This window comes from Hemiscyllium ocellatum, chromosome 37 (genome assembly GCF_020745735.1).
Source record: "Hemiscyllium ocellatum isolate sHemOce1 chromosome 37, sHemOce1.pat.X.cur, whole genome shotgun sequence".
Lineage (NCBI taxonomy): Eukaryota > Metazoa > Chordata > Chondrichthyes > Orectolobiformes > Hemiscylliidae > Hemiscyllium > Hemiscyllium ocellatum.
In genome coordinates, this window is record NC_083437.1 from 32,387,300 (window position 1) to 32,405,162 (window position 17,863).

At 40.6% G+C, this 17,863-nt stretch overlaps 1 protein-coding gene across 1 annotated transcript in view; it reads left to right on the forward strand.

Annotated features, from left to right (window-relative positions):
- Positions 1-17,863, forward strand: part of LOC132833825 (multiple epidermal growth factor-like domains protein 6) — a 427,573-nt gene that overhangs the window by 184,337 nt on the left and 225,373 nt on the right. The window contains exon 5 of the mRNA XM_060852450.1: positions 12,594-12,716. Within this exon, the coding sequence (XP_060708433.1) occupies positions 12,594-12,716 (123 nt within the window). The remainder of the gene's footprint in view (positions 1-12,593; positions 12,717-17,863) is intronic.

The following is a 17,863-nucleotide window of genomic DNA, read 5'->3' on the forward strand; positions in this document are numbered from 1 at the left end:
AAAACTACCTTTGTTAGCCCATTTATTCTGAAAACATAATCGACCAGTTTGTTGCTCGACTCATTGACAATCCTATACACAGTAACATGAGAATTTAATTACATTTCTTTCTTCTTCTTTCAATCTCCTTCTTCCTTTTGTGCTTTTACCTCCTTTCTCCTTTACACTTTTTCTGCTTCTCTTCATCACTCTCCTTTGTTCTTCTTTTTCCTTCTCCACCATCTCCTTCCATGTATCTCTCCTTTCCTCCTCTCTCCTTCCAAAACTTTCTTCTTTCACCTTTCATTTTACTTCTTTCAACTTCTCCCTTCCCACTTGTCCCTTCTCTCTCCCTTTTTCCCTATCTTTATCCTTTCTGCCCCTGTTCACTCTCACCATTTGTCAACTTTAAACCTCTTTGTCTCATCTAACCCATCAGAGTCATGGATTGAAATCTTAGCCCACAAAAATTAAATACAACCAAGGTCTGCTCTTTCAGATCCAGTGGAGTCAGATCTACTCTGGCTAAACCCCTCTACTCAACTGTGAGAGGACTCTGAGTGGAGTCAGATCTACTCTGGTTCACCTGTCCCACTATAATCAGGACATCCCATCATGAAACAGCAGAGCTGAGGAAAGCAGCAATAGTTACCAAGCTCACAGAAATGTTGTGCTGCTGTTTTGGGCACAGATCTGATTTCTTGCAATTCAATATAATACAGATTGAGACGTCTGGATGATGTAATTGAGACATCAGCACTTTCAATAGCAACCCTTTTAAGAATAAAATATTTTTATTTAGTGGCAGCAATAAAAGTAAATCTGAGCTATTTCTCCTTCTGATAGCAACTTCAGCTCCTTGTATCATGCCAGTAGTCAGGGCCTTAGTTAAAACCCAGACTCAATTCCTTTTCTATATTGAGTTAGTTTGTCTTTACGGTCTTAAGATTAAGTTGACCTCCCCTCTTTTGCTGAGGGAGGGAGAGAATAATAAGTAAACCAGCTAGCATTTTGCATACGGGAATCCTATCCAGTCATTGCTGCTATTAACTCGAGAGATGTGGGTGTCATTAGCAAGGCTGACTTTTATTGTTCATCTCACCACTTCCACAAGGGAGCACTTGTCATTTCTCATCCTTACTCAAGCCATTTCTACTTCCTGGTTTCCTGATCTTGTATCATCCATCTCTATCGTGCTAATACAATAGTTATTTAACAGGGCCACCCCTCCACCTTTTCCTAGTCAGCAGTCTTCCATAAATGTCATCATTTATTATTCAGGTTTCATTTTATCTCATCAGTCAGCCATGTCTCTGTGATTGCTGTCAGATTATTTCTATTTGTGCTATCAACTCATCTGTTTTTTTCTTGAAAGCTACATGCATTAAGATATAGAGCCTTTGATTTTGTCCTTCTGTTATTTTCTTTTAACCGTTAGCGTTATCGGTCAATTTACTTTTAGATTTGTGCTCTCTATTGCTTCCTATCATGGTCTTTTCATTATTTCCTTATTTATTCCTTTCTCTCTTGCTTTATCTCTACTCTGATTTACTATATCATCTTAAATGTAATCTCTTGTCCCCATTGTATAGTTGAAAATCCTTGATATTTTCCTTGTTACATGGCTCACTGGAACACTGGCCCCAGCACAGTTCAGGTGGGGAATCATCCCAATGATACAGTCACTACTTTCCCCAATACTCCACAGGCTAGAATCCACTTTACCTACACAAATCTCTAAACCACACTCATTTCTTTAATCAAACTTATCTGTACCAATTTGCATGTTAACTCAGGTATACAAAGATTATAATCCTTGCAGTTCTGCTTCTTAATTTGGTGCTTAGCTTCTTATACTGACTCAGCAGAATCTCTTTTCATGATCTGCCTGTGACATTGATACCTGTGTACAGACCATGACGACTGGATCTTCCCACTCCGATTGGAGGTTCCTCCCCGTTCCTGATGTCCCAAACTATAGCATTGGAAGACAATGCAGCTTTTTGAACTTTTTGTTTTTGCTGCAGAAAACATTGTCAATCCCCCTTATTATGCTGCCCCTATTCTGATATTTTTGCTTCCCCTTGCATTGGCCTCCTGATGCCATGTTGCTGTGGTCAGCTAGCTCATTCATCCTGCAGCCCTTCCTCTCATCCTGGCAGATTGAAAGAACTGCACACCTTTTGAGTAATTGGAAAGGCTGATGCCCTTCCTCTCATGCCGTCTGAATTCCTTTACCTGTCTACAATTATGGTGGAGGAAGTGCCTGTCAAATGGACAGTGATGGCATTGAACATCTTGAAGATGTTTGGAGCTGCACTTGTCCAGGCAAGTGGATAATATTCCATCATGCTCATGACTTGTGCCTTGTTGGAAATGGGCAGGCTTTGGGGAGTTCATTTACTAGCAACAGTCACACTCCCCTGTGCCCAAATCACTGATTAAATCGGAAGCCCTTATCCTAAGCGGTGTGACCACCTCCTGGTACAGGAGAGTCAAGTAACTTTATCACTTCCTGATGTGTTGCAATGTCTACTGCAGGGTCTCCAGCTCCCTGACTCTTGAGTTGATCCTCCTCAAACCATAAACATTTGCTCCAGACGGTCTTGCCATGGATCACGCCGGCATCCAACAGCTCCCATATTCTGCAGCCATGACGCATCACTTACCCTACCATCCCTAATATGCTGCAAATAACTTCTCAATTATTTTATTCTGTTATTTATTTTCCTTTTATATATATATATTTTTTATTAACCTTACCAGCTATTCCTATTCTATTTTTAAGCCTTCGGAACAGATTAGATCTTAAACATTTATCAGACATTCACCAAAAAGCTAGCCTCTTCCCTGTAGTGGAGTAAGACCCAATTGCTACAGCTGAAAAAGTTAGAAAAAGCAAAGGAAAAGCTCTTTCTTCTATTCCTCAACTCCCTTACTCACCCAACTCCCAGCACTCAGCTCAAAATGTTCAGTAAACACCAATTGGAAGAAGCACTGCAAGGAGCTAGGATGTAGAATGTACTCTGGCTTTGATGTTCTCTCCCAGGAGTGGCTCAATAGCACCACTGCTAATCAAAATAGGCCAAGCTGACATAGCTGCTAAACCTGATATGTAGATGGTGGTGAAGGAACTATTGAGGAAAAAAACTTACATGGCATCATCCTCACCAGTATAGCTGTTCCAGATGCATCTGTCCATGACAGCATGAATGACCATTGCACAGTTATTGTGGAGACAAAATTCCAGTTTCTGACTGGGGATATCCTCTAGTGTGTTATGTAGAACTACCACTATGATGAATAGGATAGATTCAGAACCGACCTAGCAACTTAAAACTGGGCATCCATTAGTCTCTGTGGGCCTCAGCAGAATTGTATTTAGCTACCGTCTGTTCCCTCATGGACTGACATGTCCTTTGCTATACTGTTACCATCAAACCAGATGATCAACTCTGCTTCAATGAAAAGTGGAGAGGAGCTTACCAGGAGCAGCACCAGTCATACTTAAAAAATGAGATATTAATCTAATGTAGCCGACAACACAGGACTACTTATGTGCTAAATAGTGGGAGCAGCATGCAAAAGACAAAGGGAAGTGCTTCTGCAACCAACAGATCAAATCTAAGCTCTGCCATATCAGGCCATGAATGATGGTGGACAATCAAACAACTAATATGAGGAGGATGCTCTGCAAATATCCCTATTCTCAGTGATGGGGGAGCACAAAGCATCAGTGCTATCAATAAGGCTGAAACATTTGCATGTATTTTCAACCAAAAGTGCCAAGATTCATCAAATCACAGACTTCAGTCAGTTTGATTCCCTCCACATGATAAAAAAAAAGCTGAAGTCACAGGATCCTGCAAAGGCTATGAGCCCTTACAGCATTCTGGCAACAGTACGGAAATATTGCACACCACATACTGAAGCAGTCCTTGCTCATGAGCATCAAGAACTGGACAACATCCAAGCCTATGCTGATAAGTTGCAAATAACAGAGGCATTACACAAATGGAAGGCAATGACCATCTCCAACAAGATGAAATGCACTATGTTTCCTTGATATTCAACAGCATTACCATCACTGAATATCCCACTATCAATATCCTGGGGATTTCCATTGATCACTGGCCCAGCCAGATAAATACTGTGGCTACAAGAGCAGGTCAGAGGCTAGAAATTCCATGGTGAATAAATCAGCTCCTAACTCCTCAAAGCCTATCCACTGTCTGCAAGCCATAAAACATGGGTGTGATAGAATGCTCTCCTCTGCCTGGATGAGTGTAGCTCTAACAAACTCAAGAAGTTCAACACCATCCAAGACAATGCAGCCCATTTGAATGGAACTCAATCCAGCAGTTTCAACATCCAATTCCTCCTCCTCCACCACTGCACAATGACAGTGGTGTGTGACAGCTACAAGATGCATTTCAGAAACTCACCAAACTTCTGTCAACTCCACCTTCCAAACTTACAACTACTACCATCAAGAAGGCAAGAGCAGTAGATACATTGGTTCACTTTCAACTGCAATTTCTCCTTCAAGTCACATACCCTGCTGATTTGGAACTATCACAGGATCTCAGAGATGTTAAACTGAGGAATTCTGTACATGTTGCTTAAAATAATATATTTTATGACGAGTCCTGGGAGTAGCAGGGCTTGAATTCCAGCATGCTACCCCAGTCAGGTGTGACAGTTAAGTTATTAAACTGGTTAATCCATTGAACATGATTTTGAATCCTGCCATGGCAAAGGCTGATCGCTTTTTAAAAGCTACCTTTATTTATTTGTTCAACATTAATTGCTTAACTCTAATTGCCCTTGGGAAGATAGTACTGAGCTGCTTTCTAGAACCGTTGCAGTCCCTGAGTTAAAGAAGGAAAATGGCCTTAAAACAGATGTCAGGTAGCAAGTACAATTGAGAACCTACTTGAATACAGAAGGTTCAAAAGACAGGTATAAAGGCAAATGCAAGAAATAATGCAGACATTGAGCTCATCATATTTGCACCAGCCAATAGAGCCAAATTGTACCTTTTCTCCATGAACCTGCACATATTTAAATAGAAATAATCATCTAATGCCCTCTTGAATACCTCAATTGAGCCTGCCTCTACCACATTTCCAGACAGTGTATTCAGACCCTAACTATTCACTGTGTGAAAAAGTTTTTTTTTATCTCACATTTGCTTCTTTTGCAAAACACTTTAAAATTATGTAGTCTGGTACTTGATTCATTGAGAAGTGACAAGTTATCTTTATCCAGTCTGTTCATGCCCCTCGTGAGTTTGAAAGCTTTGACCAAAGCTCCTCTTTACCTTCTTCCTTCCAAGGAAACGGATTCCAACTTCTCCAAACTTTGTTCACAACTGAATTGTTTAATTCCTTAAACCATTCTCATAAACCCTCCTGCATTCTTTCCAATCCAATCACATCCTTCCTATAGTGTGGTGCCCAAAACTGTACACAATACACAGGTGAGATCGCATAAGTTCATCGTGATGTTCCTGCTATGGAGCTCTGTGCCATTATTACTGAAACCTGGAATGTGGTACAATTTCTTAACAGCTTTCTCTCCTTATCCTATCACCTTTAATGAATTGTGCACACATACACCCACGTCTCTGTGCTCCTGGGTGTCCGTTTCAATAGTACCCTAATTTTTATATTATCTCTCCATGTTTTTTGCATTACCTCAGACTTCTCTATGAGCAGTTCACCAACTCCACCAAGATGTCAAAGTTCTACATTGTCCCCCTTACAATCTACAGATCTCCCAAGTTTTATGTCATCTGCAATCTTTACATTGTCCCCATTCACACCAAGATCTAGATTGTTCATATTAATCAAGAAAAGCAAGAGTCCCAATACCAATTCCTGGGGAGCTCCACTTCAAAGCTCCTTCCAGACCAAAATAAACACACTAACCATTATTCTCTTTCCTTTCCTTTAGCCCATTCCATATTCATGTTGCAGCTATTCCTTTTATTCCAGAATATATAACTTATCTCACATGTCTGATCTCTGGCATTGTTCCAACAGCCTTGCCCTCCTCAATCCTCCTCCTTCAAAAGTCCTAACAAGTTATGATTTTCCCTTAACAATTTCATGCTGTGTCTTCCGAATCAGCCTACATTTTTCCATGTAACATATACTAATAATCATTTTCAGAAGATTCCCCCACTGAAGTTAAACTGACTGATCTTTAATTGTTGGGTCATGCATCTAGCCTCTATGTATAAGTCCCCTTTTGAATCTTTTATCATTTCTAACCCTTTTTTACCACATGTTTACTATTGATATGCATATAGAAGACTTTGGGATTTCCCTTCTTGTTAACTGTCATTCTTTTTATTATAATCCCTATTTATTTCTTGCATTTGCCTTTTACCTCCCTTTTGAACCTTCTGTATTCAAGTGGGTTCTCATTGTACTTGCTATCTGACATCTGTTTGAAGCACATTTTCCTTCTTTAACCCAGGAACTGCAACAGTTCTAGAAAGCAGCTCAGTACTATCTTCTCAAGAGCAATTAGAGTTAGGCAATTAAAGTTGAACAAATAAATAGAGATAGCTTTTAAAAACTGATCAGACTTTGCCATGGCAGGATTCAAAATCATGTTCAATGGATTAACCAGTTCAATAACTTAACCTGTCACACCTCACTGGGGTAGCATGCTGGAATTCAAGCCCTGTAACTCCCAGGACTCGTCATAAAATATATTATTTTAAACAGCATATACAGAATTTCTCAATTTACCTGATCATCAGATGGAGGTTGACTGAAAACCATGAGACAAGACTCTGTCTTTAACAAAAATTGCTATTTATTACAGGTAAATAGACTGTAGCTACGTAAACAATTATGAATTGTCAACATATAACCCAAACTAGTTAAAACCCTAGCCCCTTATAAACTCCCCCTTACATACACACCCACAGACCAGGAAGATGAGAATTATAGGAAGAGGGAAAGGCTAGAAAATCAGTTCAGTCACATCTGTTCACAGGACTGCCCGAGATGGTTCTTGCACTGATCAAAACGCTGTTTCTCAGTCTTCCTTCTCCGGATTCTTTCACTGGTTTGCAGGAGGCACTGGTGAGTAGTTCGTGCTTATAAAACATGTCTAACTTATTAATTAAAAGCAATAACTTTTCAGGAACTGTTGAAGTTAAAATAAACTGATTTTCTTCAAGCTTAAAGTGGGAACACTGCAGGGAACAGAGAATGCTGCTCAATTTATGGAAATGTGTTGGCTTCTCCCCATCTTGTTTACAGCTCCAAGTTGTTCACTTACCCAAGAACCAGTCACATAGCTGTTGGCAGGCAAAAAACCTTTACTATCAATAACTGGTCACTAGTCACCAGACCATTCAGCTCCTTGTTGCCGGCTAAATCTCCATTTGTACATGGCCTTGGCTTCAGCTTGTCTGCACCTTGTTCCACTACTGCTTGTACCAACAGCTGTCTAAGCAGTTCTTACAATGATGTCAGATTTACTTGATTTCAAAAACAGTGCAGTATTCCTTCAACAGCCCTTAGTTTTAACACAGACTTTTTCTCATTTCTGTCCACAATTAATAATGCTGAAAAATAAAAAAAATCACAGTCTTTACAAACCTGTGTATTCCAATATCCACATGTTGAGTAAAGGCTGTGTCAGCTCTGATGCCTTTCATGCTCAAAAAGCCTAATGTCTGATCTGATCGTTGATTTTTCTTGAAACTGGCAGCTTTCTTTGCTTAGAATCACCATCAATGCAAACAATAGATGAAAGGAAAGAAGAAAGACTTGAATTTATATATCAGCTTTCACCAGATTTCTCAAAGTGTTTTACTGCAAATACAGTACCTTCAAAGTGTCTGTTCTAATGTAAGAAATATATCAGCCAATTTTTACATATCAAGACCACACAAAGTGGCAGAGAAACAACTTACTAGATAAGCTGTTTTTTTTTAGGTGTTAGTTGAAGGATAGATTTTGGGCTGAACATTGAGAGAATTCCCCTACCCCTCTTCCACAAAGCATTGTGAAATCTCTCAGGACCATCTGCGAAGGCAGACCTCCATTTAACATTTCACCCAAAGAGGTCACCTCAAACTGTGCAGCAATCCCTCAGTACTGCACTTGGGGAGGCAGCCAAACTGAAATTACAACGCTTTAACTCTGAAACAAGAGTGCTACCCACTGAGTGAGGGCTGTCAGATTTATGCCTAAGGTAGCTTGGCAAGCAGCGGCTTGGAATGATCCACTGCTCCCAATACTCCGCAAACAATCTTTGGTACAGCCTGCCAGCTATCAGCTTATTAATATCGTTTTTCACATGGTAATTATGGGCCATGTTACACATTCCAATCCTCAAACAGTGATCTATAACAGAGCTGTTTCAGTGACAAGCAGGAAGCAGGCAAGCTGTCTTAATAACTGACAGATGTGCTGCCTTACTTTACATCTATTCCAGCGAGGTTCCTCATCCTGCCCTCTTTCAGTCCCTGGATTCATTCATCCTCTGCAAACGGCAGTTTTGATGCTCGCAGTTGCCCCCACTGTAATTAGACCCCCTGCGGCGATCATTCATCTTATGCCAAGCTCTGTAAGGGGCAGTGGGGGGGGGGAAGTGGGAGGTGGTGTATGAATACTCCATCTCCACCCCCCTGCTCCAACCCCAGCTCATAATCCTTTTCCATTGACCACGGAGTCTGAATTCTCCTGGATATTGTCTCCCTGTGTGATTATTGAGCCAAGGAGACACTACCCCTTTTGTTTTTGTTAAAGAAATGGAATATGAATGAGTTTTGCGTGAGCCACTGGAGCTGGACTCCAGACTATTCTGTTTGGTTTGATCATTTCTGGCGCCATCAAGGTCCTTGCCATATGAAAAACATTTCCCCGCTTGGGAGAAGTGTTGCTGCCATGTAGTACTAACAGATGTTTGAAATTCCTTTGCCTTCCCTTCTCTGATTTCTCCCCTCTTCTCAAATTGCTGGGTACACTTCCCTGAACCTTTCCCCACCCTCCCCAAATAACTAACCCATGTGGCCAGTGTTCAGACGTGAGTGTGATTAGTAAACATTTCCAAGCTATTCTTCCGTCGGAGTCATTACAGCACCTGACTCCAATCAATAGTGCAGTCACCCAAAGCCCCAAGTCCAGTATAGGACAGTAGACAGTCACCTGACTCTGATCCCTGTAGAACTTATTCATCTTAGGAAAGATTGCCATTCAGTCATTGTGCATTTTCATCTCATTCCCAGCTCAGGGATGCCCAACATTTGAATGTTGAACTTTCAACTGCCATGGTTTTTCCCATTCTCTGAACTGAATGATGCCCTTTTATTAACATTGTTCCTAAAGGCACCACTTGCTGTGTCACCTAATTTCGTGCCATCAAAACAACGTAGATGCATGGCTCTGTATTCTTTCATTCAAATCACTGATAAATGTAGTGCAAAGATAGGAAACATTACTAGTACATTCTACTAATTGGAATTTATATTCATTTTACTTTGACTCTCGTACCTCCTAACCAATTCCTGATACATGTTTGTAGATTCCCCCAATTCCATAAGCTTTAAAAAAAACCTGCAGATTCTGGAAATCAGAAAAAAACTCCAGAAATTGCTGGGAACACTCAGCAGCTCTGGCTGTACCTGTGGAGAGAAAGCCGAATTAACGTTTTGGGTTCAGTGACCATTCTTCGGAATGGAAGAATGTGCTTTCATTTTGCTAACCATCTCTTGTGTGGTCAAATGCCTACTGGAGGACTATGTAAATGACATTCATAGATGATTTATACACCATATCATGCCTCAAAAACCTGATCACATTTATATCTTAAGGAGAAAGCGAGGACTGCAAATGCTGGAGATCAGAGTCGTAGAATGTGGTGCTGGAAAAGCACAGCTGGTCAGGCAGCATTCGAAGAGTAGAAGAGTCGACGTTTTGGCATAAGCCCTTCCTGACTCTCCTGTTCCTGAGATGTTTCCTGACCGGCTGTGCTTTTCCAGCACCATACTCTTTGACATATTCATATCTTAACCCCAGCTCAGGAATGAAATATAATCTGTAATGCTTCTGCAGCTGTGATCTGCTATCTTAGCACAATGAAGCCAGACTCAGTTACACATTGAACAGCATCTTCTCTTGACATCTGTGCACAGGCCTCAGCTGCCTGCAAAGGTTGTCACCACATTATAAAACACTGTATATATTAATCACCTAACTAAAACAGAGGAACCATAAGATTAAAAAAAACTTCTATCTAGTTTGTCCTCTAGCAGGATACAATGATAATGGAGTTGTTAACTAATCACAACAATCAATCTCTTATAATTTAATCTATTACAGAGTTAGAGTGAGATAAGGAAAACCCAATTTGGGAAAGCCTGGGGTATCCAAAGATTGAATGTCAGCTGTTTCACTGACCATGTTACAATTATGACTGTCATGTCACAAATTGCTAATATTTCTATATTAAATTTATCTAATTTTCAATTAGATGTTTCAATTTGGGGCGGCATGGTGGCTCAGTGGTTAGCACTGCTGCCTCACAGCACCAGGGTCCTGGGTTCAATTCCAGCCTTGGGTGACTGTCTGTGTGGAGTTTGTACATTCTCCCCGTGTCTGTGTGGGTTTCCTCCGGGTGCTCCGGTTTCCTCCCACAATCCAAAGGTGTGCAGGTCAGGTGAATTGGCTGTGCTAAATTGCCCATAGTGTTAGGTACATCAGTCAGAGGGAAATGGGTCTGGGTGGGTTGCTCTTCGGAAAGTTGGGCCAAAGGGCCTGTTTCCACACTGTAGGGAATCTAATCTAATCTAAATGAATCAATACCAGCTATTGCTGCCATTTCAAGGGGGAGATTGTTTGAGTTACACCTGACATTTACCTAATCTATAACAACAAGTAGAAAGCATGAAAAGCGTTTATGGTACCAAAGAAATCCACTGTATACTCTTTGAGGAATTAAGTCACTGACAGTATACAGCACTAATCTTCATATTGTGTGGAGTACATTATCGAGTGTACTTTGTACTTGATAAGTTGTTTATTTCTCATTCTGAAATGTCAGCTGAAGATTTGAGTGCTATTCGGTTATTAGACTCAACCCCTTTACAAAATCAATAAACTGCGGAACAAAAGCAGAAATTGCTGGAAAAACCCAGCAGGTCTGGCAGCATCAGTGAAGGGAAAGCAGAGTTAACGTTCTGGATCTACTGACCCTTCTTCAGAACAGATTATAGATTATGCTGCCCTAGCCATTTTCTCACCATAACCTCAATCCTTCTCTCTCCAAAAAAAAGGTCCAGTGGTTTCTTGAGCTCAATTATGGAATAAAAGCATTGTGCCCTGACATCCCTTCTTCCTCCTTCTATTAGCCTCAAGCTCTTTCCTGATGAAGGGCTTTTGACCAAAACATTGATTTTCCTGCTCCTCGGATGCTGTCTGACCTGCTGTGCTTGTCCAGCACCACTCTAATCTTGACTTTAATCTCCAGCTTCTGCAGTATCCACTTCCACCTTGAGGTTACTATGGTCAAGTGCATTTTTCAGACATTGATTTGGTTGCTGTTTTTGTAAAAGGTTTGACTTGCTGACTTTGAATCAGTTAATGTCACTGCTTAAGTAATGGAGAGAAAAATTACACTAAGCACCAATATCCCATGGCACAGCCTGAAGGCCTCCTCCATTTCTCCTTGTATTTCATCCTCTAACATAGTGAACAATTTGTCAGGATTGATTTTATCTCTCGCAATCTCCTGCATTTCTATCTTCCTTTAAGGCATGCTTTCAAACCGACTTCTGTGATTATATTATTAATAAGCTGTCCTATTTCCCCTGATGTGGCCCCATGACAAATTTGTTTGACCGTCAATGCTGTGAATTATCACAGAGTGTTTACAATGTTAGAGGCATTATATAAAAGCAACATGTAGTTCCCTTTATAATGGTGTGAAAGTATAATTGTTTCAACAGTTCAAATACATTCCTACAGAAATGTTCTAAGCCTTGAAGGAATGGTAGTACCCATTTTTACAAAGCATCCTTCATGAAATTCCACTGCAGTTTATGTCAAAGAATTGTTATCTTGAAGAGTAATCATTGTAATGTCAGAAGTCTATTTACCAGTTTACACGTAGCAAAATCCCACAAGCAACTTTGAGGTAATGACCAGATAATGTTTTATCATGATGTTGGTCGGAGGATAAGTATTAGCCAAAACATGGGTGAGAATTCTTGTTCTCTGCTGTGGGATCTTTTATGTCCACCTGAAGAGACAAATGGTACCTTGATTTAATATCTCTGACAGGGCAGTACTCCTTCAATTTTCTGACTCAGAGGTGCGAGGGCTATCCATTGAGTTAAAGGCTCACACTTCTGTGCCATTAGCCATATAAATCAGGGACTCAGTGGTCTGTTTTCACTCACCATCCCATGGGCCCTTAGCCAAATAAAATAGATTGAACATTTGATACAAGGGAAATGAGATTAACTTGGCTGTAACAAAGATCCTGATGTAGACACAATACACTAAATGGCTTCATTCTAAGTCTCTGTTAAGACATTAAATAGGCAACATACTGAGGTTGTGTGTGTGTGCTTTATTTTACAGATGTAAATGAATGTGAAGAGAACAATGGAGGATGTGAAAGTCAATGCTGTAATACCATCGGTAGTTTCTACTGCAAGTGTCAGGAGGGTTTAAAGTTGAAAGCCGATGGGAAAACCTGTGAAGGTAGGGATAAAACACATGGACATTTGAGCTTTTGAGCACCATGATGTGAATTTTGTTGGAAGCTTGTTAAGAACATCAACTTTTGGATTGAACTGTCGTGTTTGAAATAGATTTATTGGAGAAATAGAATCACTTCATTTCTGCCAGTGGTCCATTGACGGGTTTATCAACTGGTTTATCCTGGAATTGATTTGAACTTCTATTGATCACAATTTGTATGTCAGTTATTATTGAATTATGGGAAAAAAAATCAAGCACCAGATTCCTCAGTGGAATGTGTATCAATGGTAAACGATCAAGAGATCAATGTATTTTAATGCACAACCTTTCGTTGTTACGTGAAAGAGAGAAGGAGAGAAACCAAGTGAGAAAGCAGTGGGCACTGGAGTTTAGAACATGGAATGAGATATGTCTGGAAATTGAAATGTGAAGGAGAGATGGATGCTAGTGATTAGAATGTGGTTGGGAATTGAGTGCGAGAGGTTGGAATGTAGGTGGGCTTTGGCTGCTGGGAAAGGTTGTAGGTGGAAATTAGGTGCTGGAAATTAGAATGTAGGAATGAGATAGACACTGGGTTTATGATGCTAAATGTGCTATCATACAAACATGCTCAGTGAGCAAACTTACACCTTAAACCTCAACCTGAGCTACAAACCTTGCAAAAATACTAACATGCACTGTTTGACTATGGTATCAGTAGGTAACACTTAGATACAGTAACAGTGCAAAATATTTGATTGTGGTATTGGTGAATGATGTTTGACTCTCATGTGCAGTTTTACACCTCTTGTCTAATTTGTAACTATTCACATATACCCTTCAGGACAACTTATTTCCTGAATCTGATCCAGGAAAAGTCAATGAAAGATTCCAGAAAGATTGTGGAGTTTATAAATTATACTTTATGACATTTCGTTTGAACCCTCTGATCACGTACTTCATTGTTAAGTGTTTCAGCTATTTATGTTTTCTCTATAAATTTTAGCAGCAATTCACTTTGTTTGTAACATTTATCATGCCAGAGGGATTGTTATTTTCCTTTGCATATTTCTATCACTATTTGAAATCAGTAAGTTTCCATGCAGGTTTGGTCAGAAATATGTGCCAACAATTTCTGATGGAATAATTTTTATAAGTTCTATTCTTGAGTTCTACTATTTGAAATGTGCATTGTATTTCCAAACATTGTCTCTCCTAAGATTTCAATTTTGTAGTTATCATATTTCAAATGGTTTTCAAGGTGTATTTGCTGATCTAAGACAATGTAAGTCTTCCACTGGTTCTACTTTGCATGTTTTGTTATCATTTTGTTCATGAGGATTCCAGTTGCCATTTTGATTCTTGGCTGTACACGACATTGGTTACTCTGAGTGCTGTCACTTTTGAAGGGTCATCATTGTTCTATTGCTGAGAATATAACAAAAGAATATTAAGAAATGCTTAATGCTATCAATACTGCCATTGTCAGAGCGAGTTTTTATGAGAACAATTATTATTAGAAACAGTAAGGCCTTATATTATAAAAGGTTGATGCCTCACCAAGGCCATAACTGACAGCTAAGACAGTAAAGGTCTTATTCAAAGAAAGCAAAGGTCTTATTCAAAGATTCAAATACATATTTCAAACTCGCTTCAAACACTGAATACATGAATGGAATCACATTGGGTGACATTCAGTGAGGTGGTTAACGATTGTGGTTGGTGAGTGCAGGATGTATTCAGTGTCGTCAGGAAAGGAAATGAGAAAACTGGAGGAGGAGGGGTGCATGAGAAGTTTAGATCATACAAAGGGTATGAAGATATAAGGGTAAAGATAGAGGAAGTCTGTTATTTAAAGCTCTCGTGGTAATGGCAGCTATAATTTGGAAATCCACGCATATATTTTCATGAGAATAAGAATGAATAGGATAAAAAGATCTTGTAAAGGAACCTTGGGGAACAGATGTAAGGTAGTCAAATATGGGCTGCCTGGGCTGTATATTTCAATAGGTGAGGGGAATCCAGTTGCAACTGTGGGCTGAATTTTATAACTTTTTGGCAAAGTCTGAGCTGCAGTGGGTTTTTTGGAGGGTTTGTTGCCATGAGGCTAAATCTTATCAAATTCATCTCATTAATTACCTTCCACACCTATTGCATCTCTTATGTTTGACCTCCACCTCACCTTCTCATGTACTGTTCCCAGAACTGTTCACCGCTCACTGTCTCTTCCAGAATTCACTGACCTCCCTTGTGCAATCTAGAGTTGGATAAGCACTGTCAGTCTGGAGCTGCCCTGAGCAATTCCGAGCTTTGCCTCAGACATGGCAAATGGGGCTAATTAGAACCTCAGTTTGTGAGTAGAGTCTTGGATGTCTTGCTGGACTTGGTCATGCCAACCTCAGGACCAATCATGGAGGCCACAACACCAGACCATGCCAGCATGTTCAATGGTTGCCACCTGGGTTAAAGCAGTCTCAACCATTTAGATTAATGCCCAGTGCTGTAGAAAGAAGGTCAAGTCCTTCTCCACTCTGCCAGTATAAGTGCCACCAACTTCTCTCCAATACCTCACATTCACTTGATCTCTGCTGCCGTACCCACCTCCCACAAAGGGTCATGCTCTACCACTCTCACTGTTGCCTGAAACATCTTCCTCAAATTGTCACTCCTCCAACTTCTGACACCAGTAACCCTGCATGCCCTCTGTGCTGTCTTAGTCCATTGAGGAGCAGAATTAGGGCATTCAGCCCATCGATTCTGCTCTGCCATGGCTGATATCTTACCCAAAACTCCTGCTTTCACCCGTAACTGTTGATCCCCTTGCTAATCACAAACCCCTAATCCATCCTTGCCTTAAATACACTCAATGACTTGGCCTCCACACCCTTCTGTGGCAATGAATTCCACAGATTCATCAAACTTTGGCTGTAGAAATTCCTTCTCATCTCTGTTCCAAAGGGTTGTCCCTTCACCCTGAGACTTTGCCCTCAGCATCTAGTTTTTCCTACAAGTGAAAACATCTTTTCTAGTTTTAATCCAAGCAAGCTTCTCAGTATTCTGTAAGTTTCAAAGAGGTTCTCTCCCCACCCTTCTAAACTCCATCGAGTACAGACCCAGAGACGTCAACCACTCCTCAAACGACACATCTTTCATTCCCGGGATCATTCCTGTGAACCTCCACTGAGCCCCTTCCAAGGCCAGCACATTGGTGTTACATTAGCCATTTTTCAGTCCTTTGGGACCTTTACTGATTTCAATCATTCCTGAAAGGTCACCACCATGTCTCCCCAATCTCCTCAGCTAACTCCTTCAGAACTCTGGGGTATAGTCCATCTGGTCCGAGTGATTTATCTACCCTCAGATCTTTCCACTTCCCAGCACCTTCTCCTTAGTGATAACTACCATGCCCGCCTTTACCCCTGACTGTCTTGAAGTTCTGGAGTGTTACTAGTGCCTTCCACTGGGAAGACTGATGCAAAGTATCTATTAAGCTCCGCTGCCATTTCTTTGTTCTCCATTGCTACTTCTCCAGCCTCATTTTCTTGCAGTCTGATGTCCACTCTTGATTCTCTTTTATCTTTAATACATCTAAAAACCTCTTTCAGTCTTCTTATATATTACTAGCTAGCTTTCCCTCAGATTTCATCTTCTCCATGCTTATTGCTTTATTAGTTGCTCTGTGCTGGTTTTTAAAGGCTTCTCAATCCTCTGGTTTCCCACTAATCTTTTGGTATAACCCTTCTTCAGGACTCAGGGTCCTGATAAAAAGTTACACCTGAAATGTTGACTTCTCCACCTCCTGATGCTGCCTGGCTTGCTGTGTTCTTCCAGCCTCCTGCCTGTCTATTTTGGATTCCTGCTGAATTTTTTTGTCTCCTGCTAATCTTTTGCTTTTATGCTTTCCCTGACTTCCCTTGTCAACTGTGGTTGCCTTGTCCTCCCCTTAATATGTTTTGTCTTCCTTGGAATGAATTTCTGCTCTGCCTCCTGAATTACACCAGAAACCCCTGCCATTGCTGCTCCCTTGTTTTCCTAGCTAGGTTCCCCTTCCAGTCAACTCTGGCTAGCTCCTCTTCCATTTCTTTGTAGTCACTTTTACTGAATTGTAATACATTACATCTGATTCCAGCTTCTCCCTCTCAAACTGCAGGGTGAATATTATCATATATTGGTCATTGCCCCTAGGGTTTCTTTCATCTTAAGCTCCATAATCAAGATCATTACATCTCATAATCAAATATTGCCTGTTACCCTAGTAGGTTCTGTCATAAGTGGTCCAAAAACCATCTCATAGGCATTTCACAAATTCCTTTCCTTGGGATCCACTGCCAATCTGATTTTCCCAGTCTATCCGCATATTGAAGTCCTCCCATGATTATTATAACTGTGCCTTTCCTACATGCCTTTTCTATCTCATGATTTACTTTCTGCCCCAGATAAGGGACAACCATGAGAAGAAAGGCAGTCTATGCAGGACTGAAGGTATTGTACTTAAATGTCCCCAGTTTATGAAACAAAGGAGCTTGTAGCTCACACTGAATACTGACTGCTGCTCGGGGCTTTCTCAATTGCGGTTCCTCAATTCCAACCATACAGATTATATGCCTTCTTACTCTATATTACTTCTTTCTATTGATTTAATTTAATTTCTTATGACAAAGCAACCCAGTACCCTGTGTCCCTCTGTCTGTCCTTTCAATAGAACATATATCCTTGGATATTTAGTTCCTAGCCCTGATCCCATTGTCGCCCTATCTCTGTAATACTCACAACATTGTACCCACTAATTACAAGCTCCTTTGTTTCATATACTGCACATATTTAAGTACAACACCCTCAGAGCTGCGTTGGCTGCCTTTCTTCTCATATTGTCCCCTTAACTGCTGTGTCTGAAGTTAGATTCCTGACCCTTTCCATACGCTCTGTCCTGTTACGTGATGTGGAAACGTTAACAACCACTCCTGTGCCCCCAACCGGTTTAAAGTCCTTATGACCACTCTATTTAACCTTTCTGCAGAGATCCTAGTCCTAGGTTGGTTCAGGTGAATCTGCTTCCACTTCCTTTACCGGTGTCTCAAATATATACCAGTAGTACAGTAAATAAGTACAAAAAGACATGCTTTTGGTCCCAGTGGTACTGTTGCCACCTGTCCCAGTATTGATGTCAG